Source organism: Cyphomyrmex costatus, unplaced genomic scaffold (assembly GCF_001594065.2).
Source record: "Cyphomyrmex costatus isolate MS0001 unplaced genomic scaffold, Ccosl1.0 scaffold530, whole genome shotgun sequence".
In the NCBI taxonomy this organism is placed as follows: Eukaryota; Metazoa; Arthropoda; class Insecta; order Hymenoptera; family Formicidae; genus Cyphomyrmex; species Cyphomyrmex costatus.
Window position 1 is genome coordinate 38738 of NW_017279525.1, and position 27882 is coordinate 66619.

General features: G+C 33.0%; 1 protein-coding gene across 1 annotated transcript; it reads right to left on the reverse strand.

Annotated features, from left to right (window-relative positions):
* Positions 1-451: 451 nt before the first annotated feature.
* Positions 452-27079, reverse strand: LOC108778933 (ankyrin-2). Its single transcript, XM_018546256.1, has 28 exons — positions 26945-27079; positions 25384-25485; positions 25052-25184; positions 24801-24964; positions 23924-24079; positions 23675-23803; positions 23228-23425; positions 22576-22872; positions 21860-22057; positions 21241-21387; positions 19598-19747; positions 19102-19242; positions 18807-18962; positions 18141-18437; positions 17528-17711; positions 17335-17454; positions 16859-16943; positions 16657-16674; positions 16353-16577; positions 16071-16216; positions 15583-15791; positions 15289-15493; positions 14592-14781; positions 14399-14508; positions 13908-14186; positions 13306-13458; positions 1120-8323; positions 452-530 (listed from the first exon to the last, which is right to left on the reverse strand). Exons 1-27 carry the CDS (start codon positions 26966-26968, stop codon positions 1134-1136), a joined length of 11406 nt encoding a protein of 3801 aa, XP_018401758.1. The 5' UTR covers positions 26969-27079; the 3' UTR covers positions 452-530; positions 1120-1133.
* Between the last annotated feature and the right edge of the window lie 803 nt (positions 27080-27882).

Consider the following 27882-nt stretch of genomic DNA (forward strand, 5'->3'; position numbering starts at 1 on the left):
ACGAAATACGTCAAATATATTATAAAATTTACGAAATCGCATTCACAAAGACATCATATAATCAAAATGTTTATAAAATACGTTATAATAGTACAGAGTCGTACATCTTATAATACAAGTAGAACATGTAAGTAGCACTTCAAAGTATGTGTTAAAAAATGCAACTTAATGTATATAAAGATTTCAAAAACAGTTAAAATTGTTTGCGTTTTTCGGAACGAATACAGTAAGAATTATTAACAAATACGTCTGTCCTAATTGAATAATAGCAAACCAGCAAGCATCCTTGTACTTCCTCATCCCACGCAACAACATTATATTTTAAAGATAGCAACTATCTTACTTAAGCATAATATAAATGTTATCTCAGAAGACATCGCATAAAACAAAGACAAAATGTAATAGTATCCACAATACATAAATTCTTTAGTATATTATAATTAAGATCGTGTTTTACATATAAAGCTTCTTGAGTTAATCGGTAATGTTTATGAAACCGTGACAAAAATTCTTCCTGATGGTCCGTTTATCTAAAATTGAGAGAAAACAAGATATAATTAATCTTCTAATTATACATATGGTAAGAAGAGGAAGGAAGAGAGAGAGAGAGAGAGAGAGAGATTTATTTTTATTCAGTAATTTTATTATTAATTATTTTTACAGTATTTTATTGTAGAAATAAGATATATTTATTATATATATGTACATATATATGTGCGCGCGTGCACACCACACACACGATATTCGAAAATTTAACCGACAATCTCTGAAAGTTTGTTGGTTGAATTTCCGAACACTCTGTATACATATTATATACATATATATATATATATTTATTTATTACTCAATATAATAATAAAATAATCTTTTTGAAGGTGTTATAATTTTTATGAATTGCTTCAAAAATAAAACATAAATAACATGTTTTGCATTAAAAATTAGTTTCGATTTAAATTAAATGACATATACAGCCATCTGAACAAATTTGTTATAGATATTATTTTTTAGATAGGTATATTTATTTTTTGTGATAATATAATTTAATATTATAATTATATATTAATTATATAATTATATCAATATGTAAAATTAAAAATCCATTACATAGAATCTACTTACCTACGAAAATTATCCTATGTACCACTACTTGGTGACGTTTTCGTTTTACCATTTTTTGGTTTAGGTTCCGTCGAAGACGTTTGTCCAAGAGAGTGGTGCGTCGTTTCTTCCTCTGCGTGACGCTGATTGCTATCGTTGCTTCTCTCGGACGCACTAATATCATGTTGCTCTAACAAAGGCATTTCAAGAGAATCCGAAGAAATTCGTCTCACGTTGCCACCATATTGCTCGGCGGTTTCCGGCGTTTCCTTTGCATCTTTTATATTGTTCAATGAATCCGAGCTCAAAGACGGAAAGTCCAGGGTCGTCTTCATCTCTAAAGAATCAGAGCTTCGGCATAATTGTTGATATTTTTTTTCTGCATTATCTTCCATTTCTAGAGAGTCCGTACTAGTCTCCATAATATTGCTTTCTTTTTGTGCCGCTCGTGCCTCCTCAAGTTCTTCCGTTTCTTCTAAAAGAGTTTCTGGAATTGGTTGAGCAACAGCTCTCTCAGCATCAGTAATCTCGATTTGCGAAATGTCTTCCGTAGTGTCGTCCTGTCGTTCAAACTTCTCCATATTAGACTGAGCAATACGTATTATCTCGTCGATTTCCTTTATTCTCTTTTCATAGTCATCTGATCCAGAAGTACTAGGATTAAACGAGCCAGCTGCACTAGTCTCCGTCCTAGAACGCGGTAGATTCTCTAATTTATATTTGTTTTCTGGACTTTCATGTTCTAATAGTTCCTCTTCCTCACGAGCTCGTAGCTCCATCAAGTGAGCCTCTCTGCAGGCTTTCTCCAGGCCTTCAAAATCCTTTAATGAGGACAACGAAACGTCATCACCATGACCCGAACGACCGGTCATGTACCTTCTCGGAAGACTGCCATTATTACTATTGGAATCCTGCGAACCGCATTGTAATTTCCGTGAGTTCTCAGCTGCCACAGTACTCTCTAAGTGTTCAAATTCCTGCAACGAGGTCAAGGACACAGTGTCATGATCCGTAGGCTTGCTAAAGTATTTCTTCCCTAAGATGTCGTAATCCGGTGTACTACCGAAGCTACCACGCATACTTCCCACACTACCTATAGACTCCTTATGACTGCCTAAACTGCCGAGTCTACTACTTCCGGCTTCAAAATCTGTGATCTCCTCCTCTTTGATATCCTCCAATGGTCCACGGTCGTATTCTATATCATAGACTCGCGCATCCGCATGGAACTGCATTTCTATCCATTTTTTATTCTCGTACTGCTCTTCGTCAGAATAGGATTGAGATTGATCGTCATTTGACGCTTGGGGCGGACTCTCTTCGGACTCGAAGTCAAATAAATCATTATTCTTTGTCATCTGACTCGTTGATACCTTCGCATCTTCTTTGTTCTCCGTAATTAGATTCTCTAGGTCGCGATCGTATTGCTTGCTGGTGGTCTGAGGTATTGAGCTGATGCGAATGCTCTTACCTTCAACATCGAATTCCTCCGCTTCGCGACCGACTTCTTCGATCACTACAAAATCATCGATAATATCAGGCTTATCTACGAGCTCGAAAGAATCGCTGTCAGGTGAATGACGCTCAGACTTATCCTTCTCTATGACTGTATCAAAAGACATGCCCGATGCCGAGGATAGGGACATGCTGGCCTGTTGCATCATCGAGTGGACGGATGTTGACTGTATCGGCTCGAGACCTTCATCTCCAGTTACCTCGTAATCCGATTTCTGTTCCATACTTCCTATTATTTCCACATCCATCATCTCTGCATCCTTTTCCATATCTCTTTGTACGTTTATATCTTCCACTTTATCCTCTTCGTTATCGCTGGGCATAATAACTCGTGTAGAGATCACCTGTGTGCATACACTTTGAACCCCGTCCTCGGATACCCGCGATGTCATTATATCTACAGATTGAAGAACCCCAGGCGCATCCATAGAGGCAGAAATAGCTAAATCCGCGACTTTAGCTCGATCTTCCCCCAACATTTCATCCATAGATTCCGTTTCCATGCTGACGCTGTCATCCATAATCTGTTGGAAGATCATCTCGGATGAACGTTTCATACGACATGGTATGTGACTATCAATTTTATCCACAGCTTCATCCATCGGTATTTCTTCGCTACCGGAAGAGTCTGATGCTTCAGGTATCTGTTCCGCATCTAATGCGCTTTCCAAGTTTTCCTCTATCTCATCTGCATCAACGTCCACTTCCTCTGAGGGTACTAATGTCTCTGATAACTCACTGGTACTATCGATGCTGCCAAGATGACCCGAGCTGAGAGAATTTAAGGACTTCATGGATTCATGAGAACTCAACGTACTTGCTGCAGTCTGATATTCTTGTGATGTTGGCAACGTCTTCGATGCCTCGTGTTCAACAGACATCATCGCCGTCTCGTACTCCGAAACAGTTCCGGATTGGATGCCACCCGCGGCAGATTGTAATGCTTCGACATCGGACGAACTAGGTCTACTTCCGCTGCCAACCTCGTAATCACAGGACTGGTAGTTGCTGCTTTCGCCAGAACTCGAAACGTCAGCTTCACTTTCCGAGGTCTTAACTTTTTTTGATATTCTAATCGGTTTTTGGCGTTTTCTAGGTGCAGGATAAGGTGGTGCCAGGGAGTAACTGTCGTCTCTATTATCCATGTCCGAACCAACATCAGATGATCTACTGATAGGAAGCGGACTGGGACGACCCTCCTCTTCCTCTTCCTGTTGTTCATCAATGGCTATTACGGTTTCTTCTTCTTCGTGTTTTTCGATATCGATTTCAGGTGCTTTAACTACATCGACTGGTTTGTCTTCAATAGTGGCAATTTCTTGAACAGATAGTTTGTCATAGACGATATCTTTCGTGTCTTCTTGTTTTGTTGCGTCAAATTTTTGAGTTTCCACAATTGACAAATCACTTTGCGTAATACCTCCAATTTCAGTTACCGGTTCAGTCTCGACAGGAACATGTTCAATGGACGGTGGTCTGTACAAAAACGGCAAATCGTTTGGGATGGATTCCGGTTGGAGTTTAAACTGAAACTCTGAAGGCGAATCTTTGATTTGAATCATGGTCTGACTGTTTTCACTCAATTCTTCTATCAAGTCTTGTTTAGCCGCTTCCAAGGACTCTTTCACTTCGGCGATTTCTTTCTTCACCACTTGATCCAGCACTGTTATCGCGTATCGCGCGCTCAAATCGACACTCTGGAGATCATCTTTTTTTATTTTCAAGGCACAAGTATCAGAAGGAGCAGTCGATCTACTGGGTTTGTCGTGCTTCTCAGTGGTCTTCTCCATATGTCGTTTATATTCCTCGCTGGGAGGTTTGATCTTTGCCAAATAAGTTTCCGTCCATTCTTTTAGCACATCATCAACTCTCGCACACTTAGATAGTTCTTTCGTAGAATCTTTCAGAATTTTCTTAGTTTCAGTAATCTTTTCTTTCATAGACTCTGACTCTTTTATTGTTTTATTAGTAGCTTCAAGTTTTTCTTTTTTTTGTGTTTCTTTAGCTATATGCTGCGTAAGATCTGCTTTCTCTTGCTTCGTTGTAGATACTATATCTGCAGAAATGTCTTGTTGAAAAGTCTCTTTGTCCGTTATCTCTTTAACTTCTGCAATTTCTACAGTTAAATCTTTTGCTTCCTCCTCTTTCATAGGTATCATTTCTGTAACAGCTTCAGTAATACTTGTTTCCCAGTCAAAACCTTCACATGGTATCGACTGTCGTATACTTGTTGCGTATTCGCCCGTCGGCGTCTTTGCGTCGTGCTCTCGTTGCAAAGCATCGACCAACTCTTGACAAGTAATTTCTAATTTATCTTCTACTACTTCGCTTTCAAAGTCCGGCTCGATCACTGGAATTACAGTAAACTTTGTTATCTTGGTTGTAGTAGTCGTAACGGTTACATTAACATCACTGGCAACCGATTCTTTGACCGATTCAATCACACTGATCTCTTCCGAAGACTTAGTCACGGATTCTTGTTCCAAGTCCATGGATTCATCCTGAGATAAAGTGCGAGCACGTCGTAAAGACGATTCATATTCTTCCAACTCTTGATTGAATACCTGAGAGGGCTGCAACGTTTCTGATATCTCAATCTTCTCGTCACCGATCATCCAGTCAACTGGCTTGATTTCTAAATCGCTTACGTGTTTCACTCTTGGCGAAAATAATGGCGGACTCTCGATTTCGAAACTGTCCGCTCTTCGTCTGTCCCCTGCGTCGTGTTCTTTTGATGGAACAGTTGAGGACAGAACATTCTCACGAACTGGAGGATAGTCTACATTAACATCCTCAGACACTGTGCTAGAACTGACAGTTACATCTTTCTCCTGACCGATCTTCTCCAAAGAATCTACAGCCACACTCTCGTGTAAAGAAGCTACATCTTTGCTAGTTTGTTCGGATACTTTGTACTCGTCTAACTCCAAGGACGGCACGTCAACTGAGTCTTGTCGACTGTCTGCGCCTGGTTCTAAAATTTCTAGTACTCTAGCGCCCGAAATTTCCGAGATTATTTTATCTTTCGAGACACTAATATCACTGTATATATCCTTCTGAAGTAGCTCTATATGCCCGCTTGATCTGTCTGAACGAACTTTCTCAGATTGTGGACTGGATGTAGGCTTAGATATATCCTCTAACTCTCCAGTATCCACGTCGATTGTTTCTTCTAGATCAATTTGCTCAGATATACTGCTAGGACTTATAGTGATGTCTCTGTCCTGGAGACTGTGTCTAGCTTGAGACGATGATTGTAAACTTTCTTCTCGATCATGTGATGACAATTCTTCGTCTTTTGTTATATCTTCACTGATACTATCTCTGGTGTATCCTTTCTCGAATAATTCTTCTTGTATGGACCTCTTCGATAGTGCTGTTCCCGGATGATCCAATTGCTCATCTTTCTGCATAATACTTTCAAATTTTTTTGTTAAATCATCTGCCAGTTTTTCGTGATCAGTATCGCTGCTCTCAGAAATCAATTGATCTAAATATTCTTTACTCAACATCTGTGTTTTTAATTCTGATGTTGATGATCTTCTCTCAATCTCATTCTCAATCGATTGTATTAAACCTTCCGCTATATTCCTCGCTTCGATTTCTTTGGCGATTAATTGTTCTTTCTTCTCCAAAGACATTACAGGAATTTTGCTCAGAAATTGTTCGTCTTGTTTTGTCTTTTCAGTCGAATCCATCTTATCCCTTTGACTAGGTACAAACTGCTCGACCTTAAATTTCTCTAAACTCTCTTTGTAAGACTGTCCTTGCGCGATTGTTTCAACTTTTTCCAAATCTATTCCTTCGACTTTAGCTGTTTTAGGTAATTCTTTAATGTCTTCTACCTTTTTCGCATCATCCCTTTTAATTCTAATCGCTACATCCACGTCACTTTTCCTGTCTCTACTAATTCCAGATTTTTCCGTCGCAGTTCCCTTACTGTCCTCCAACAGTTTAAATAATTCTTCCTTTGTGCTCTTCGCTTTAGATTCGGAAGCGCTTGCGTCTATCACTTTTTTACCTTCCATCACATTCATCGACATTTTCTGCACAGCAGTCTTATCCATCTCCTCACTCTTACTCTTCTTTTCCTCCATTAACTCAGCCGGCGATTCCTTAGTCAGCTTAGACTCTGAGGATTCTTTCCGTTCCACTTTCTCCTTTTCCTCATGAGTTATAAATTTATCTGCACCACTGGAGATCTCTGACGAAAGCACCTCCTTCTTTTCCACTTTACTAGTAGCCTTGGTATCAATCTTTGAAGTAATTGTATCAAAATCTTTGTCTCTCATTGCACTTATATTCTCAAACATCTTAAATGCGTCCTGCGCGTCGGTGAAAGTCTTGGAAAAAGTCTGTGTCTTGCTTTTCGTGGTTAAACGTTCTTCATGCCGCGTAATCTCCTCACTAGATTTTCTCTCAGTAACAGTAACAGTTTCGCCATCTTTCCGTCCCGGCAAATCTTTTTTTATTCCTTCTTTTTCTTTTATCGTCGCCCCTTCCATAATACGTTTTGGTATACGAGATTCAAATTCTTTCTTTTTGCTAAATGGTGAGGCAGTATCCTTTTCTTTTTCCGTAGGAGAACTTTTTAACGATTTCTCCTCAGATTTATCAAATGCTTTTCCTTTTCCTTCTTTCTGACTTTTATCCTTCTCAGCCATTGCTGTAGAAATCGGAATACGAGATTCGAATTCTTTTTTTATCTGTTTGACTTCCGTATCAGCAATAGATTTTCTTTCCTTGTCAAGACTAGTGTCAGTCATCGTTTTCTTTTCTTCCGCCTCTTCTTCAATGATTCGTCTCTCTTCTTCAAGGAATTGCTCAATTTCCATTTTATCATCCAGAAGAGATGATTTAATTTTAATATCCGTTTGCTCCTTCTCAAATATTTTCGTTTCTGCACTAACTTCTGGAGCTTGTGCAATCGGGGTATGTCTCACCTGTATCTCCTCAGCAAGTTTTCTTTCCTTATTTAATAATTCCTTGCAAATTTCCATTACTGGCTGAGCTGTTATCTTTTGAACTTCCTCACGTACTTCTCTATCGTCATCCTTTTCCTTTTTATCTTTCAGGTCTTTCGTTCGTTTATCCCTCTCAATAGCAGCTTTCAAAATTTTATCTATCTCTCTCGCTTCCGCTATGTGTTTCTCCTCGATATCGATTTTCTCCTTTGTCATGTCTACTGGACTCTTTTCCACGCGAGTCTTCTGGTCGTCGATCGATTTGCCTTTGAAGAGAGGTTTATCTTTTTCAGACTTGGCGGAATCTTGCTGCAGTCTTGGTGTACCCTTAGCCATCTCTTTTTGTATCTGCTCCTCAAAATAATGCGCCTTCTCCGCCACCGAACACTCTGAGATGTCCGGCACGTTGATATCCTCGATGGTCTCCGATCTTATAACGTCTGAAATGCCTTCCGTGGTTCCATCACCCTCCTCGGACGTGACATTCGGTGGGCATATCTCGCTGTCGCTTTCATTAATAGTCAATTGAGAGGTCCTCGAGATTTCGGATTCAGAACGTTGATAATTTTCGCGTTTCCTCGAGATATGCTCCCAAAATTGACGCTTCTCCGAGTACGTTTGTCTTTCGAGATCGGGCGATAGATCCGGTTCCGATTGACCGGCGTCTACTTTATTGGGATAACTAGCATCTACAGATTCTAGGGGACAAGCCGCTTTTTGTGCAAAGGATTCGTGGATAGCGGCATCTAGAACAACCAAGAATTATGCTCACATTACTTTTTATTAAGCATGTCGTTATGACTGCAATACATCGTGTATATTTTTTTCTTTACAATTGTTTTTTTTTATTCACAGCGAGATCTGGCGATCGAGAACTTCCGTAGCGCAAATCCGTCATTTTTCTCTCATTTTCTTTTCTTTTTTTTCTATAGTCGTGGCAGGTACAAGATGTACTCTAGAGCCAAGATGCGTTAAAGCCGCAAAATGCAAAACAGCAGTCCATTAACTTGAATCTAAAATTTATGCGTAAATCTAATCTTATTAATTTTACTAATATTATTGATAGATGATTGTTTTTTATATAGAATTAATATAACTCTTATTGATGCATATCATCGTTTGGTTTATAGTTTCCTAACTGAAAGAAATACATAATGATAATAATAATTTATATAATGGACTTGTTTTATATTCAATAGCTTTAATTTATTGTAAAATATCAAGTTTTGAATGTATGTAATAAATATTTTTGTTATATCTTTAATTTTATTATTTGCATGACATAAGGCTAATTATAATTGTAATTGTATTCATCAAAAATACGATTCGTAAATAAAAAAATAAGTTTTTCTAATGTTCTTGCACATACAACGACTTGATCTTAAAAACAATATTATTTGCCAAGAAAAGAAAGTATTCATTGAGTATTACTGTATTAATTATCTATATACGTATTTACATATATTATATCATATAATTATAATTATATATGTGTATATGTATGTGTATTTGTTTATATCGGAAAATTTCTTTAGACTGCGGAGACATACTCTTTTGCATTAATATCCCATACGGTTGTCTATGATAATGTTGAGGACGGCATTTCGGTCTGCAAGTATAACAAGTACACAAATATTGCGTTATTATCGGTTTCATAACGAAAATATAAGAATTAATTTGTCGATAATCGTTTCGATGCGCATCATATTATTATTACTGAATATATAAATAAAACGATGTTCACGATATTTACTATATTATAGCTTTTATAAGCGGACTTCTTTGATCAACTAATATTATTTTAAGTAATGTTATACAATTTTTTTCTTTCCAGAATTCAATTACAATGTGTAATTTTACGTTGTTTAAATTATGATATTTATCTTATTGAGAAATTGTTAAATTTTAAAGGATTATTAAAATTGTGTTTTAAAGGCACGGTGCAAAAAGGAAAACGTATAAGAATTTGTGATAAATTGTATATGTATAGTGCTTATTGATGTCCAAAAAATAATGCTTATACATATGATATATATACATACATCACTCCATTTTTACTTCAAAAATGGCATAACTTAAAAAATTAAGTTTCCAGAAAAAAGAAAATTATTTTTAACTTAATAGAAAATAAATGACTAATCAAATAATGTTGACACAGAGAATATATTCTTAACATAATTAAATATTATTTTTATCGTTTTCATTTTAACTCTTATTAAAAAATCATTTATCTTGCGTTGTGGAGCTTTGATCAATTTTTTATGAGGTTAATTTTGATAGTTGATGGAATAATTTCCTAGGTAGCAGACTGACGTTATTTGTCATCAGTATGACATCAAAGTGACGTTATTAATATTCTTTTGATATCGAAGTAATGACAAATATCGTTAGCTTGCTATCTGAAATTAATTTAATTCATTTAAGATAATAATTTAAAAATCACGTTTTCTGAATGGTATAACTTTTGAAATAAAAGATAAATATATTATCAAATATGATACATTTACAATATCAAATCTTATTTGGATCATGAAAATTTCAAATTAAATACCGATGATAATTAGCCATTTATGATCAAGCTGGATCTTGGATGCTTCTAATATAATTTCGTGTAAATTTATATATTACGTATGTAGATCCCTAAATGGGCGCCGAAATTTTTTCAGACTTATATACAATGCAAACTATATAAACTACCGTAGTACTATCACGAGTTAAATTGACTAACAATCTAACAATTTTTGATGCTCATTGCATCTTGGATCTTAATAATATGTTGAATGATATATTAAAATATATGAATAGCAAATTAAAAATCTGTAAATAATTTAATTACATTGCGAAAAATATTACCTCGGCTGGAAGTCGAACCCGGATCGCCTATTTTACGCGCAAGTGTCCTACCCAATTAGACTACCGAGGCCTTAGTAATATTCTTCGCAATAATCATATAAGTAAGATCTACTTATATTCAACGTCTATTTTCAAGCGATGTAAACAAACAATATCAAATCTTATTTAAGCCGTGAGAGTTTCAAACTAAATACCGATGAGAATAAGCCATTTACGATCAAGCCAGATCTTGGATGCTTCTAATAAGGATTAGATGCATTTTAGGGATCTACATATGTATAGTATATAAATTCATACGTAATGATATATTTATTCTAAGAAAAAAATATATTAAATTAAATTTAATATTCTTAATTTAATTTAAGCATAGAATCAGATATTCCATTTACACGTTCTATTCTTAGATATTTTTCCTTCATATTTTTTATAATAATTTCCTACAATATATATTTAGTGAAAAAGATATGAAAATTATTTTTTGGACAGCTTTTAATAGGAAAGGACAAAGAGAGAAATTAACAAAAAAAATTAAATGATTACTAGAAATTGTTGGGTATTCGATATAAAGGATCGCAACATTTCATACAATGTGCTACTAAACTTTGTCACTTAATTACACCTTCGTGATCATTTAAAAATATTTTAATATATGTTTGCCTGATATTATTCAAGGCTGACAGAAAGGTTTCAAAATCTTACTTATTTCTCAGATAAGATTTTGTAATTGAATTAAAATTTCTTATATTTATATAAGATGTTACGCAATTTGCAGCAATTGTAAATATCATATCCCATTAAATGTGACTTTATCCGATCACACGATCGATCGAAAGCTCCTTATACTTTTATTATTCATAATAATGTCATCGTGTTACCCTGGTATGTATGGTAATAGTACGTTATACGTAATTCTTGTTAAGCACAATCAAAAAGATTATGGAAATTGCTCTTGGTCTTCATTCCAAGAACTGTATTATTTCGCATGTCTCAAATAATTTTTCTGAATTCATCTTTCTTTCAACCCTTGATTTAATCAACATCCTCGATATCAGTATGGCAATCGCTGATAGTCTCTTCAGCAGTGTCTGGAACGCGTAGGGTGTTTTCCATCTTGTTGGTCATAATAATTTGTGATGCAGCCAGAATATCAAGATCCTCATATACATAAGCGGCTGCCTCATCTATCTTAGATTCGTCTTCGGACCCTTCCATGTCTTCACTGTCAGTGTTTGGCATATCCGTTATGTTCTTAGTATCCTCTTTATCGATGGAAATCTCTTCTCGTGATAATCGGTTTCGCACTTCTACAGAGAACGGTCCGTCACCTTCCTTGGTCGTGATCATTTCACCTCCAAACTCGATCAAGATGTCCGATCTCGGAGTAACATAGATTATCGGTTGAATATCCTCGTCGTCCTCCATATCTTCTAAATCTGTTTCCCCTTGATGACTGTTATCAATTACACTTAAGTTCCTAGTATCCTTCTCATCGATCTCATCGCTGTAGATTTCATCGACGTCGGTGAGATTTTCCGCGAAGCTGCTACGGCGTGATCGGGATCTAGCTTCACCGTCAGCTATAAGATAATCCAGATTATCATTGATCTTCATATCAGGTTCAATGATTTCCGCATTGGTCACAGAGATTAATGGATTCGCTTGCGAAGTTTGCACAGAATTAAGTTTGCCGATCTTATTGGTGATCATTGTTAACTCGCCTTCAGAATCCGTATCGGAAAAGTGTAACGATGCGTTACTCATCATAGCATTCAAGCGTCGTCTAGCGGATCTGGATTTGCGCTTGACTTTTGTTCCAGAGGAACATTCCTTGTCACTAACTTGACTATCCTGTTTCATGACTATGTGATCTTCTTCATTGAGTTTTATTTTCGTTGTCATGTCTACTCGGTTTCTTATGTATTTAACGTGCCAATCGTAAGTGCAAACTACTAATGAACATAAAAATATCTGAAACTGAAAATAGTAAGAAAGAAAAATTAACTTTAAAGAAAACACAAAATAAAATTCTAAATAAATTATTTAAAACAAATAGAAAAACATAATTAAAAGTACAAAAATGAAATAAACTTACAATTGTAAAATCTATTTTAAATGTAATCTTGAATATAAAACAGGTTTTATAATTTAAAAAAATTTATCTCATTCTTGTATCAAATTTTGTGACTTTAATGAAAACATTAATAAAACAAAAAAGGAAGTTATTAAAAATAATTAAACTCACGGTAAAACTAAAAAGACTCACGTTTTAATAATTGTGTGTGGATGTTTGAAAGAAAGATACATACGAAATTTGCACCGTTCTCTTCATCGGTACAGATAGAACTAAAGAAGTCTGCTACCGGCACTTTCAAGCATTTGTTGATGCTCTTACGTCTAATTAAGTTAAGGAAGCCTCACTCAACCCTTAAACCGTAAGCCGATTATCTTTTTCCCCTTAAATTATAAAATAGAATGACAATCGAGTTTCATCATTTTTAAGTCGAGACGAAACGATATTCGACAAGGATTTTTTTGACCTTCTCAAAACATTTGCTTTTTTCATGTTGTACTTTGCTTACGAACGACCTACATCGCCAGACCTTTCTTAAGTCATCACTTATCAGTAAATATAATATAAAATATCTTTACGTAATAAAATATTCATCGACAACACTTAATGCTTTATTACGCAAATTCTCTTTTTGCACCTTGCATTTTTAGTGTCATAGACGAAATCAATTTTAAAGTTAAACTTTTTCAATTGAAATAATTTAATACGCGATCCATTATTTTTGAACATTCATATTCGACTTGTTATAAGCATTAATTCGTGTTAAATATGTTCTATTCTATTTTCTACATTTTTATATCATACCTGTTTGTTCCTTTTGTAATGTGTCGGTTATGAATTTTTTTTCCGTTGGTGAAGAGATTTCTTTAGGCTTATCAGTTTTCTCCATTTGTTCCATTTTGTACTTTGATTTATAGTAATCTAATTTTTGATTTATGACATTAGAATCTTCGTAACCTGTAATAATAAAGACATTATTATAATAATACATATGCATCAAAACTTTGCTTATAAATGTTTAATATAATTTTGATTTAAGATCTTTTAATAAGTTTTAATTTTATTTACAAAAAAATATTATTTTATTTTTTTACATAAAAAAACATAAAATTGTCAATAATAATATCAAAATATTTTATACTTTTTATTATAGTATATCACTTAAAAAACTAATTATATATTTAACAAGATAAATTTTCTTTTTATATTTACATTAATTTATTATCAGAAATCTTACGAAATCAAAATAAAATAATTTTATTATATTTATTAAAATATATAATTTTACTAGAAAAATTAGGATTGTTATTTATTATATTTAATCTATTATATCTAAAGCAAAGAAAATAGATAAATTCCTGATACATTTTTTATTTCTTTCGCATTACAATATTTGACGGACGTACCTTTTAATTTTTTTTCTATATCATGTTTAATTATATTTTCAGGAAGGACAATATTTAACACACAAATAGGTTGCTGAGGTGGTTCTCCTTTAGCAACTTTTGGTTCTCGCATGAATAACATCCTCGCTACTGGATCCAGTAACGGATCTTTTACTTTAACATGGAATGATAATCGATTCTGTCGGAAAGCTCTAAATGTGAACTTCAATTGCATGCCGGACTTTGTTACTGGTATTAAGTTCCCACTAAACTCAATATAAAGATCTTTCCCGTCAAGTGCCTATTAAACAAATACTTATAAATAATTAAATTTAACGAATTAATATACTATATTAATATTTTTTAAATAGTAATTTTAAAAAACGTTATTTTACTAAAATAAATAAATGTATTCTTTTAATTTATTCAATTAAGCCTTTTGATTATCATATTTTTAATTATTTTATATATATTATTTTATTATATATATAAATAAAATAATATATATTAAATATATAATATTATATATTCCAAAGTGTGCATGCCTTCCTTGCCATCGGTCATGCACAATATTCTTAATGTGGCTTCTAACACATCCATTCTCTTCGAGTATATTATGAAACTATAGAAACATTTACCAGAATTAAAAAATTGTTGTTATAATATATATTATATACGTATATGAATAATAGAAAAATTGCTCACTTGGTTATATATGGTACATGTAAGGATGCCTCGTATAATTCCGTTGCCATTTTTGGTACTGCGCCGACATTTCTACAATCCATCAACCAGAATCTTGCTGAAACGGTAGTGGTAAACGACACTTTATCGTTCATAAAGGTTAATGGCGTTGATCCGGTAACATCTTCCCATTGTGACTCGTTGGTTCCACCTAAAAATTAAGTATTTAATTATTATCATTTCAACAATGTAATTGGATCAAGAAGTTCTAAAAATAGAACTTAGAATTAACATTTGTCAGTGAAACCAAAATAGATATTAATTAATTATATAATTAAATTAATTGAAAATTAAATATTAAATATAAATAGTATAATTTTTAAATTAATTTAACTGACTATACCTTTAACAATTTTATTTCTATATATAATACCAAAAATTATTAATATCCTTTTCTCTTAATTGCAAAATACATTTTAAATATTTTTTATTAATACATGAAGAAAACATCGTCAAATAAAACTTTAGATAATTTGTAAACCAATCACACATATGTAAGCACTGTATTTTTGCATTAAGTCTGTCTTATTAATATTATTTAATATTATCAAATTATTTTCTTATGACATATATATATACACATAATAATTATTGATAAATTCGAAGATAAACTGCATTTTTCTGCTTGTCTAACATTGCAAAATGTTTATATAGTTACCCGCAATACTACACAAGAGGCGTAATGTAGGTGTCTCTCCTCCATACTGATTGATCATCCCCTTGTTTGCCGCTTGCGGTACGGGGATCGTAAGGGTTATCGGTTTATGGAACTTCCGTCGTCTGGGTTCAATTGTAATAACCGGTGAAACGGCAACGCAATTGCCTAGCAGTTTGGCTGTAAGTTCAGCCGGAATAACATGCGCCTAGATAAATATAGATGATGATTTTATATTTCAATGCGATTTTCGTATTCACAATTATATGATTGTCGAATTTATTTAAATTTACTTACCTGCAAACCGACTTTAATTTTCTTCGTTAACGCTCCCGGTGGAAAAACAGCCTGTACATGATTCGCAACGCTGGATAACAAAATACAGCCCTCAGCGCCGATAACATGAACTTCTTGTTTGATTCGAGTTATGATAGCGAAATATTGTGGAAAGTCTGTAGTAATTATACGAGTGATTCTACCCGAGTGTGCAACGCTCATTTGAGGATCTGAAAAAAGTATTACATAATAACTTTATTTAATTGTAATAATATTATTATATCAAAATTAAGATTGTCAAATATTTATCAAGACTATTTATTAATTGATTTAAATATGTTCAACACATGTGACAATTTGTCTAATAAATTATACATTACTGTAAAAAAGATTTTTTTTAATTAAAAATTAAAGTTAAAATTTTGAAAATATGTCTGTGATAAACATTTAAGGTAGTAGAAATAAAATCTGACATTAGTATATCAATTTTCTGAAATTATTATGTATACCATAAGGTGTATTGAGAAAAGTATCATCATTATCCGCGGAATTATCATGTTCCTTCCACGTCTCTCCATTCTCACTTCGTAGAATAATAATTTCCCGTTCTTTTCCGTGAACGGATGCAAAGTGCGGTATGTCAATTAAGACTGGTCTGAAATCAGTTTATTTCCGTACAAACTCGAATATTAAAAAATCGACGTTATATTTAGCATATTTCATATACATATACACGCACGCAAGCACGCACGCACGCACACACACCATATCATTGAATAATTAATTGTTACCCTAAAAATCTCGCGCCCACCGGACCCATCTCGATAATTCGAGTAGCAAGAGCCTCTCCTTCCATCAAAGGAGGTGGATTCGCCACTTTACTTGCTTTTACTAATCTGCATGTTACTCGAATCGGCATTGTTGCTCTTCGAGGCGGTACAATAATGCGCACACCGCTGTGTCTGCATCCTTTCATAGCACCGCCTCGTGCATCCACCAGAAAACTAATTAAAAACCTGTAAAGTCAGATCTTTGTAATCCTTTGTATCTATTTAATGTTTTTTTTACATCAATCGTCACTCTGCTTATACTTACGATCTGAAATGCAGTTTCCTACAAAAAAAAATATACACTGTTAGATCAAGGTTAAAACAACTTCCTAAATAAACTAAACTTTAAATAGAAATTTTCTTAATTATTTTAATTGTAAACAATTATTCTATGTAATTATGTAATATACTAAAATTGTATAGCAATGTACATATTATTTTATAGAAAAAAAATTAATCGAACTTACCCCAGATTTAGTACGTCATTATCAAAATTTTCAGCTAAACAATAATTATTGCTTTGTGTAAATTCTTGCTTCTCTTCTTTAGTAACTAAAATAAAAATAATTATAAAATATGAGAAACACACATACGTTTTTCTAAAACTAAGTTATTTCGTTCTAAAAACTACTCGGGAAAAATTTTACATATTGAAGACATATTTTATATACAATTAAATATAATTATATATATGAAACATGTTTTGCGAGTATTTTTATTTTTATTTAAATTGATAACTAAAATACACACACTTGAACAAGAAATATCAAAAATATAATTTAAAGGATAAATTGCTGGATTGTTTGAGAGTTGCAAATATTTATTCTATATACTAACAATTTTATATTTTTTAAAAAAATGTTATTATAATCGGCACACATCTATTTTATTGAAATTCATAATGTGCGTTATAAAATTAATACTACATTTTAAAAACTTTTACCTTGTCTGTGCACTGGATCATCCCTAGTAACGTCAATTGGCAATGAATCATCTCTTAAACTCTTCATTAAATCTGCCGTGAGATATCGATAAGGTTGTTCACTAATTAACGCGTCAGAACCTACAAAGAAAATTTTTCTTTGCAAAAATTTAATTGTTTTATATTAATATGATTTGTATCTCTGCGTACATACCCCCTTCATCTTCCGAATCAGACATAAAACTAGTTTCTTGTAAACTTTCTGGGGCTATTACTTTGTACTTTTCCTCCCAATTTTTATTATCTGGAGTCATACTGTCGTAAGGCAACCCTTTCAACACTTCCATCACAGAGATATATCCTAATTTTTGTGCTATGTTTAATGCAGTTAAGCCATCCTATGACAGTGGATTTTATAAGTTTATTAAAATCAATATTATAAAATTTATATATATGTATAATTCTTTTAAAAATTTTAACTATGTTTCAAAATTCACTGACAGCGCTGAAAATCTGTTACATAAATATATAGATTTTTAGCATTGGCAGTTTTGGAACACAGTTTTTGTTATTTTTAATTTTTTATTTACCTTTACAGAAATTTTTACGATATTTATATATTCTTATTAATGTTTGTATTACCTAAATGTCTAATAGTTTAAGAAGAGGCTTAGCTAATTATCTTAAAAATATAAAAATTCATAAAATTTATATTAAAATAAGACTTAAATTTTTGTTACCAATAAGATACCAAAACATAAATAAGTATATTAAAATATTAATAAACATTTATACAATTGCACATACAGCAATAATTTGTTGCTTACGTTAGTTTGCGCTTTATGTGAAGCATTTCCTTCCAACAAAGCAGTGACTATATGAGCATGACCTTGTTGAGCGGCCTGATGAAGCGGGGTGTAATTCTGATTAGTTCTAACGTCGATCGTAGCATTATGTTTCAACAAAAAGCGTATCATTGATAGATTTCCGAAATGTGCAGCCACATGTATCGGTCTATAACCAGTTTCTGTTTGACTTTCAACATCGGCTCCGTTTTTTACCAAGATAGAGGCCACCCTAATGAAATCTTCTTGCGCGCATAAATGTAACGCCGTGAGTCCGTTCTGGTAGATAATAATAAAAAAATAATGTATCTATTACTGTTACAGACTACATATTGTACAAGTTATAAATATTAATTAAGAATTTTTTTTTACTATGTCAAGTTGATATTAAATATTATTTAAAATATTATATCTAAAGTATTAAATTTTACAATTATAACAAATAAGAGAAATATATGAATAATAAAGATAATTTAAAGAATACTGCAAAAAAGAAATTCAAGAATTTACAAAACACATTTTTTTAATTTTATAAATAAAGAATAAAAATTATGAATTACTTATAATTACTCTAATTAAACTTGTAAATTGAAAAATTGAAAGCTACGTGTATATATCCATAAAGCATTTGAGGAAAAACTGATTTACCTTGGCTTTGTGATTAGGATTGGCACCATGCTCAATTAACAAGTTCGTCATATCATAATGTCCTTTTTGTGAACTCAGATGCAACGGGATGAAACCCGCTTTGGATTCCGCATTAGCATTCGCCCCTTTATCTAAGAGAGTAGAAGCTATGTCCATCTAGCCGCACAAAAGAGACCATTTTCACAAAATAATTAATGGCAACGATAATAAACATTAGAGCAGTGTAAACATTTATTCATTAGAAAAAACATTTCAAATGCTATTTAAAATATTTGTCGTAGTTTTGACATTTTACCTGATTCTTGCGAGCAGCGATATGTAGAGGAGTATGTCCATTTTGCGATGCAAGATAAGGCGATGCTCCTTTTTCTAATAAAAGAGTCGCAACGTTTGGATGGTCGTAGTGACATGCCAAGTGCAAAGGCGTAATATCATTCTGAAATGTCAAGTATATATTTTGCAATTCAATAAAACTACTTGAAAGTTAAAAGATAATTTAAAAGTATATAATAGAAAAAAACTTCTCTTCTTAGATTTTTAAGTGAAATTTAAAAACAATGTATCTTTAATTTGTTTAGAAATCCATTATCTTAAATTCTTTGCTGAAAGAATTTGTTAATAGTTCTAAAAAGTAACGATTATGCAATTACTGATATAGTAAGAAATAACAATAAAGAAATTGCTATATAAAATAAAGAATATTGTATTTTTTTCTTTTATCTAGAGTCTAGATTCTAGATATCTAAGTGTATTTTTTACACAACTTGATATAAGTTATGTAATACACGAACCTTTCCTTGGACATCGAGTTTACTTTCTTTTTGCAAGAGTATATTAGCAACATTCATATTTCCATATTTAGCCGCGATATGTAAAGGTGTAAAGCCATTTTTCGTTGCAGCTTTGAGAGAGGCATTATTCTCCACAAGAATGGCCGCCACCTATTTATAAAATTTCTTGTGTTAAAAAATAATATTTTAAATCTATTTTATTTTTTAATTATGTATACTTTTTCTACACAGCAATGTGTCAAAAATTCATTACATAGATATATTATATTTGAAATATGTGTGATATCCTTAGGATATCTCTTTGATGTATTTCGAACATTTCTGCTGTATGAATTTTAATACAAACAAAGCAGACTTTTCTTTTAATTGTTTTAAAGAATTTCTTATTATTTTTAAATATACAAGGCATCTCAGATCTTCAGGATCATCTCTCGTAAGCAAATAGAGCGAATTAAACTAAAGAGGAAAGATACCATTTCCGCGCAATAGGACAGTAAATTTCTGATTAAATTTAATTCGCTGTTCCAATATATTAACGTAATTATATGCAGAAAAATATACTTTTGGTTACAATACTGGAAACAACCAATAAAATTAAATTTTATTTTATTATACACCCTATATAATATATAGGTAATTTTTTTTCAGTTTTTTAAAAGAGCTATTATATATAAGTTCCTTATTCATAAGAAATAAGTTTTATACTGTATTATAGAGTTAAATTTGAAATAATATTATGTGTATTAAATTTCAAAAATTGAGATTATCTAATGTAAGAAAAATATTCATTAGAAATGAGAAATTAATTAAAAATTATTCCTCTGTGTGTGTGAGTGTGTGTGTGTGTGTGTGTGTGTGTGTGTGTGTGTGTGTGTGTGTGTGTGTGTGTGTGTGTGTGTGTGCGTGTGTGTGTGTGTGTTCAAAAGACATGAACAATAAATTCTATAAATTAAAACTATTGGAATTAGATTAATTTTTGTTTAATGATTTTAATCACATTCACATTTGTATGAACTCTACAAAAGCGTTAGTAAAATATTTATGAGACCCGCACAAATATAAGGGGAACTTAAGTAGATATGTTTGGTTTGACGCAACACTTGACAATCAATATCAAACCTTGGAGAAATGAAGTAATTGCCAAATGTCACGGGGTGAAATTACGTCCAATCTACCTCCGTGTGTAAAGAGACTGTTTTTAATAATAAAAAATACATGTGGAGACGAAAGGAGAGAAGCAGCGATAAGATGAATGAAATGAATTTCCAGAACGCAATTTAAAAAGTATAAATTAAATTAGACACTCGAATATATGCGTAAAAATGAAGAAATAAGGTAACATAAAGAATAAACAACGTAACGAAAAAGTTTATTACATAACGGATACAATGATGGATAAATGTAACATAAAATATATAATCAACGTAAACAAAGTTACATTAATAGAAGATGTAAAACAGAATATGTGCAAGATGTGAATCAACGATGCGAATAATGTGCATGGGATTATAACGATAACGAAAAACGTGTCTGCAGCTCTCTCCATCCTAAATGAGGTACTCGCGTTGTCGGGTCCAGAACAGGTAATTTCTATTTTGCGTAGCAATGTAATCCGCTATTTGCACGCACTCATTGTACATTACCTCTTCTTGACCCTCCTTCGCCGCAATATGAAGCGCCGTGTACATATCTTTCGTAGCGGTGTCCACGGCCGCGCCGTGCTGCAGCAACAGCATAACAATATCGATATTTCCTAATCGAGATGCTATATGAAGCGGCGTTTGCTGTTCCTATAAAATAACGACGAAATAGTATTAAAAAATGCAACGGCTTCGTTTTTCGCGAAGCAATAAGGTGAAAGCGTGAAAGTGACGAGATGCCATGATTAAAAAAATTTCGTTACATGTCACATGTGTTTGTATTATCGTGCCTTAAAATTTTAAATGATTATGAAAAAGAAAGCGTAAAAAGAACAATAAATTTGTCTTACTTGTAATTGAAATCACACACTTCAATTACATATATATCGCCAGTAAGAAAAGATAAATTTGAACTTCGATATATGAGACTGGTTAATGGCTCATGCTTTTATATAAAGGGGTGCGTATGAGTGATCATTTGTATGTATATGACTTTCTAGACTATAACTTTTAGGAGATTCGCTGTCGTTAAGTTAAATAAGCAGATTCATTGGCTGAAGGTCAAAAAAAGCGGCGAAAAGGGAGCCGGAATCAGTTTCGAAATGCAACACGCTTTACTTACCCTTGCACGAGCATCAACTTTGGCACCATTTCTTAGTAAAATTCGAATAATGTCAGTTTGATTAGCTCTGGCTGCCAGATGTAGGGGTGTTTCACCCCTAACAGTTGGCACGTCAGGATTGGCTTCATGCTGCAGTAGGAATATCACGATATTCATACACCCCATAAAACTGGCCACATGTAATGGAGTCAGTCCAGACTGCAAAACACATGTATTGTCTGTTAATATTTTGACTTTTTAGTATGACTCCAGAATTAATTCCATCGATTGTCTTTATCGTTGTCGTTATCGTTCTAGCAATCAATGTCTCGAAAAATGACGAAGAATAAATACATAAAAATGATCGTGATTAAAGAAGACTACGTTGACTAATTTTGTTAATTTTTTTTCTTTACTAAACGCACGACCCTTTAACCAGTCTTTGAGATTTATCGGTCAATTTTATTTTTGCAGGCCACAGAAGGATGGATGAAGATTCTTTTTAACAACGTTAATTATTAATGTGATTTTTTACTCCGAATATATGTTCGCGTGTTAAAACGATCATTTCTGTACAAATGGGATCGATATCACAATTTGGCTTTGTAATATTCCATCGAACGTTGCTATTGTCACTGTGTGAAAACATTTGTGATTTACAGTTGCGAATATATACATTTATGAAAACATGATTGCGAGATGTTTGAGAGTGCGAATGAAGAAATGTGTTGCGTTACCTCCGTGGTCGACTCGATAGATGCACCGTGCTTCAACAGGAGTTCCACCACTTTAATGCGGTTTTTCTTGCAAGCAATATGAAGTGGCGTAAAGCCATTGAGAGCTCGAGCGTTCGGATCAGCTTTACGATCGAGTAACAACTTAGCGACTCTAACATGACCGCAGTGTGCGGCAACGTGAAGCGAAGTCAGATAGTCGATGGTCACTTCGTCTACTGGCGCCCGATGATACAGCAACACTCTTGCAGCGTCCACATGATCTCCTTGAGATGCCATGTGTAACGGTGCAAGCCCATTCTGTAAAAAGAGTAATTTTCGATTTAAGACAAAATAACAGATTCTACAATATACATATATCATACATGTACAATTTAAAACAGGAAACTTAATTTATAAATTATGAAGAAAATTAGAAAAATATCTTGGTAATTAAAGATTTTTAGCGCTGCAACTCTAGAGATGAATGCAATCTTAAAATCATATTTTTTAATATTTTAATCTTTATTTTCTATTATAATCATTATTATATCTATCGTAAAAATGTTAAAAATAACAAAAAAAAAATGAGAAAAATCATTTTAAATTTGCAAACTAATTAATATGAAAGAAAACTTGTCAGAGAAAATTTAATCGAACACTTATTACAAATTACCTTAGTTCGAGCGCTGATTGGCGCTGAATTTTCAAGAAGCGTGCTGATAACCTGTTCATGTCCCGATCGCGCTGCACAATGTAGCGGAGTTAAACCGTCTCTGGTTTTGGCGTCGATTTGCGAAGAGTTCTCTAACAATATCTTTACCATATTGTTTTTGCCCCATTTTGCCGCCACATGTAATGGGCTTATGTTATGCTGAAGAAAATACATTACGTTTAAATTATAATATTAACTTTAAAATCATTTTAAAAACAATCAAAATTTTGCTATTTTTAAGAAAGAAATAAGATATATAATCTATTATATATATACATATATAATATTGAAAATATAATTGTTATTATAGTTATGTTTTAGATTACAATTTTATAATTTTAGAATATACTTAAATTATGCTATAGAATCATTTTTGCTAAAACAAAAATCGTCTACGTACTACCTTACCTTAGCTAAATAATTTACATCAGCTCCTCGTTTTATTAATAACCGTGCAATCTCTTCATTTCCATAATGAGCGGCGATGTGAAGAGGAGTGAAGCCACTCTTCGATGTCACATCGGGCTTATGGTCGTTCTATAATATTCAATCGTTTCAATAATGTAGTATCTTAATTTACTCAATTGTTTTTAGTTTAATTAATTTCTGCGTTTGATATATATATATATATGAGAAATCCATGCGTTTTAAGCTTACTTGTAAAAGCAAGTCAGCGGCTTTGCAATCGTCTTTCTTCGCAGCAATATGAAGTGCCGGCAATCTGACCTTGCCCTTCGAATCATTCTCTAAGAGTACGCTGACTACCTTATCGTGACCTTGCTGCATCGCAACAGCAAGCGGTGTAAATCCATCCTGAAAAACATCAAAATAATTTCAATTTTTAATAAAGTCTAATCAAGTCTATAGTTCAAGATTGCTGAACTAATTAATCTATAATACAAATTAGTTAAAAATAAGAGAAAAGAGCCAAATAGTTTTCTTAAAAATTATAAATATAATTAATTCAAATCGCAATACATTAAAATTAAACAGAGTAAAAATTCGCAAGTAATCTATAATAGTTTTAAAAAGCATAATTTTTTAATAACTTTTATCATATATGTATAATTATACAGTAATTTTTATAAACTTTCTTTATTTTCACAGAATTTTAATTTAATTTTGACGAATATTCATGTGAATATTTTACCATGTAGATTAATATCCAAAATTTTAACGATTGTTCTTATTGCAATATATTCCAAAATTAGTTATATTTTGTTGTTTATTAACATTAAAAATAACCTAGTGATAGGTTAAAACGTTTGTTCGTATTTCTGCATTTGAATTAGATAATTTATTAAAGATGATTTATTAGCAATTAACACCCAGCTTTAGCTCGTATAGTTTTTTATTTTTTAAATGATTTTTTTGCCGATATTTTGTCTCAATACTTATTAAAAAATTCAAAAAGCCCACAAATTCTCTTTACTACTGTTAAACAAATAAAAATTTAAGAATTAAACTTATTAAAGTTACAGTAGTAGAAATCAATAATTAAGTAATCTATTCTGAGAATTTAGATCAAGCTTACTTCAGTCGCGAGACTTTGATTCGCTCCATTGCCGAGCAAGAGCTTGACGACCTGATCGTGATTCTCCTGCGCAGCCATATATAAAGGAGTGAATCCATTTTGCGACTGGATATTAACTGCGGCACCATATTGAATAAGTATATTGACTATTTCGGACTGGCCAGCTGAAAATAGAAAGAGCAAATTATGTATAAAGCTACAATTATGCTGATAATATATGCATTTATGTAATGGGAATGATTGTAATTTACCTAACGAAGCTATATGTAATGCGGTATTTCCTTTCTTAGTAGCCGCATCAACTTTTGCGCCCCTTTTTAATAATTCGGTTACTATTTCGACATGGCCATCCTTCGAGGCTAAATGCAAGGCATTTAAACCGTTCTATAATAAAACATAAATTAATTTACCATTATTATGATAAAAAATATTTATTAATAATTTAATTAATAAAATAAATACTAATTTAATTATTTTAACCAGATAATTCAATTTCCTCTCGAAAATTCAAACCAAAAATCCTATTAGTAAAGGGCCGATGAGAGTAAATTTAATTGTTTAAAATTTTAAGTTTAACACTTACCAAATTGGCTGTATTAATATCTAAATCGGTATCGAGAAATTCGACCACTTTTTCGAGATTGCCGGATCGAGCAGCGCGAAGAAATGCTGTCGTGTCATCAGCCTAAATATAAATATTTTATTCTGTAAACGGCTGTAGAAGCAAAACATTTAGAAGTATGTAGAAAAAAATGACATGAAAGATGGAAGGTCAGCGATAAAGTATAATGAAAGATAAAGGTGCGTAATATGGTTATTTATATAGATACAAGTAACCCAGTTTGTGACGGTGATGTAACCCTGTCCTTTTTCTTTTACCCTCACACGTTTAACACTTCGTGCACATCGTTATTATCCTTTTTATTAACCAATGTTATAGCATATTATTGATACACTCCAATAGGGACAAGTATGTCAAATATTTTGCAAAATTTCATTTTTTCCCTGTAAGTTTAAAATTTTTCGAGACCTACATTTAAAAAATACAAGAGTTAAAAAAAATTTTTTTAACCCATAATATTGCAGAATCAATTTATAAAATGTGGTAAAAAATAAAAGCAAATTTAATTCAAGATAATTAGCTTACAGATAATTAGAAAACCAATAGAAAGTATCATTAATTTATATAAATTTATATGTATAAATACGGTTCATAAAATTATTCATGATTTTCTTGTTGTCAAGGACGAGAATTCTATGTATCTCGCCCCTCTGTCTGCAATTCCCACTGTGAATCATCGCGATAAAGAACCATGTCGGCCAGGTGGTCTACACCGTCAACGTATTCGCGCACGAGTGTGTGCTATACTCTGTCACCCTGACCTTTGACCGGTAACTCTTACCGGCTCCTACACCACATCTCGATATAATAATGCCTACGAATCGTGAGCTTTTGAAGCTTTTTGTTAACAATTGCTATTGCTGCAAATTTTTGATATCGATACGCATTTTCACCGGCTATCGTGCCTGAACGCTTCGATCATCCGGTTTACTTCGCGCATCGTCTCGATAGCCCACCCTCCTTTCACATTCTTTCTACTAGCTCTGGGGAAAACATGTGTCTCTTGTCTACATGATATCCTATTGCTATAATAAAATTATAATTGGAAATTTTTTGATATAATTTAACGAATTTACTTCTTTTATGCGAGAATAATTTTTCTGATGATGACTAATGAAGACGTATGTAATACAGCTCTATTATAAGATTTCACCTCTTTTAAATACGATCTTGTATTCTACAGGGGTAATGATTTCTTTGTCCGAAATATTAAACGCATTAACAATCTTCGACCGGCTATTGCGTTTCCGATGTTACTACCAAAAAAAGAGAGATATTATTTTTTTTATGCATGCTCGTGAATCATAGTATCGTGAATTCTTCGTGAAGGATGTATATCTTGCGACTGATTTTAGAGCTAAGAATATTAGTAGAGTGCTCGAAAATTCCACCGCTCATTGTCTCCTTCGATCGGTCAATTCGGAGTAGACGAGAAAGAGGGTGCGTGCACGAAAGAGAAGGAGAAAGAGAGAATGCAAGTGCCGGCTCCGAACCGCTATACCGCTTCTGCTAGACACCGTACCTGACTGGTATTGTCGGTGACCATTTCGACTAACTGCTGGGTGCTTCTCGACTGTTTGGACCCCGACGTCGACCGTACGCACGCACGCACGCACGAGACGCTTGTCTCTTCTTTGACACCGTGCACGTTATATCACCATTTGTGCACACATCTCTCGGGGGTGCGCACGATAACGCCAGAAAGAAAGCGTCAGGCGGTAGGAGCCGCCCTGCGGGAAACACACAACGGCGCAGAATCGAGCGACAACGATCTCGCATATAGAGGGAACACTACGGGGGTGGTTTGCACCGGGGGGAAGTGGTTGCCGGTTCACTCGCACCCTCCCTGGAGGCACATGCGTCGTCCGTCTTCCCGTCACCGGTTCCTCTTACACCCTTCTCTAATGACTCCCGCACTGTTCTTGCTTTCTCTCTTACTCTGCCATACACTGCATCGTATCTTTGTTTTAGCAGCAAAAATCTATTTTATTTTTTTTTACCTTCCCCTATCTTTCCTATTGTTATTATCTTTTAGAACTTTGACAAATCGGCACTTTGAATTGCTTAATTATAATAACATGTACATACATGGTTAATATAAATATATATTATAAAAGATATATTGTGTATATTTTTTAGTTTCTATATATTTTTAAAATATCTATATTTTTTCTAACTAAATATATATATTTTTATTATGTAGCATAAAATATATTGAATAAAGTTTCTTGTAAAAAAAAATAAAAATCTAAATTATTGGATTGACAGGAAAATATTCATAGAGTGGTGGAACACAAAAAGAATTCGTTCTTGTCTACTTTGTGAAATAAATTGTTCAATCTTCCTTCGATAGAAATCGGAATAATAGAATTTATCAATGTATTTCACTTTTTTAAACCATTTTATTTTGAAATACAATAAGTTTCCTCTCATCCCTCTTTATATTTCTCATTTTATTCT

Coding starts and splice junctions, on each gene's coding strand:
- LOC108778933 (XM_018546256.1), bottom strand. CDS start 26,968: ATGGTCACCGACAATACCAGTCAG. Junction 23,804..23,923: donor CCGCTGACTTGCTTTTACAA/GTAAGCTTAAAA, acceptor TGAATATTATAG/AACGACCATAAGCCCGATGT. Junction 17,455..17,527: donor TGATTCGGAAGATGAAGGGG/GTATGTACGCAG, acceptor TTTTCTTTGTAG/GTTCTGACGCGTTAATTAGT.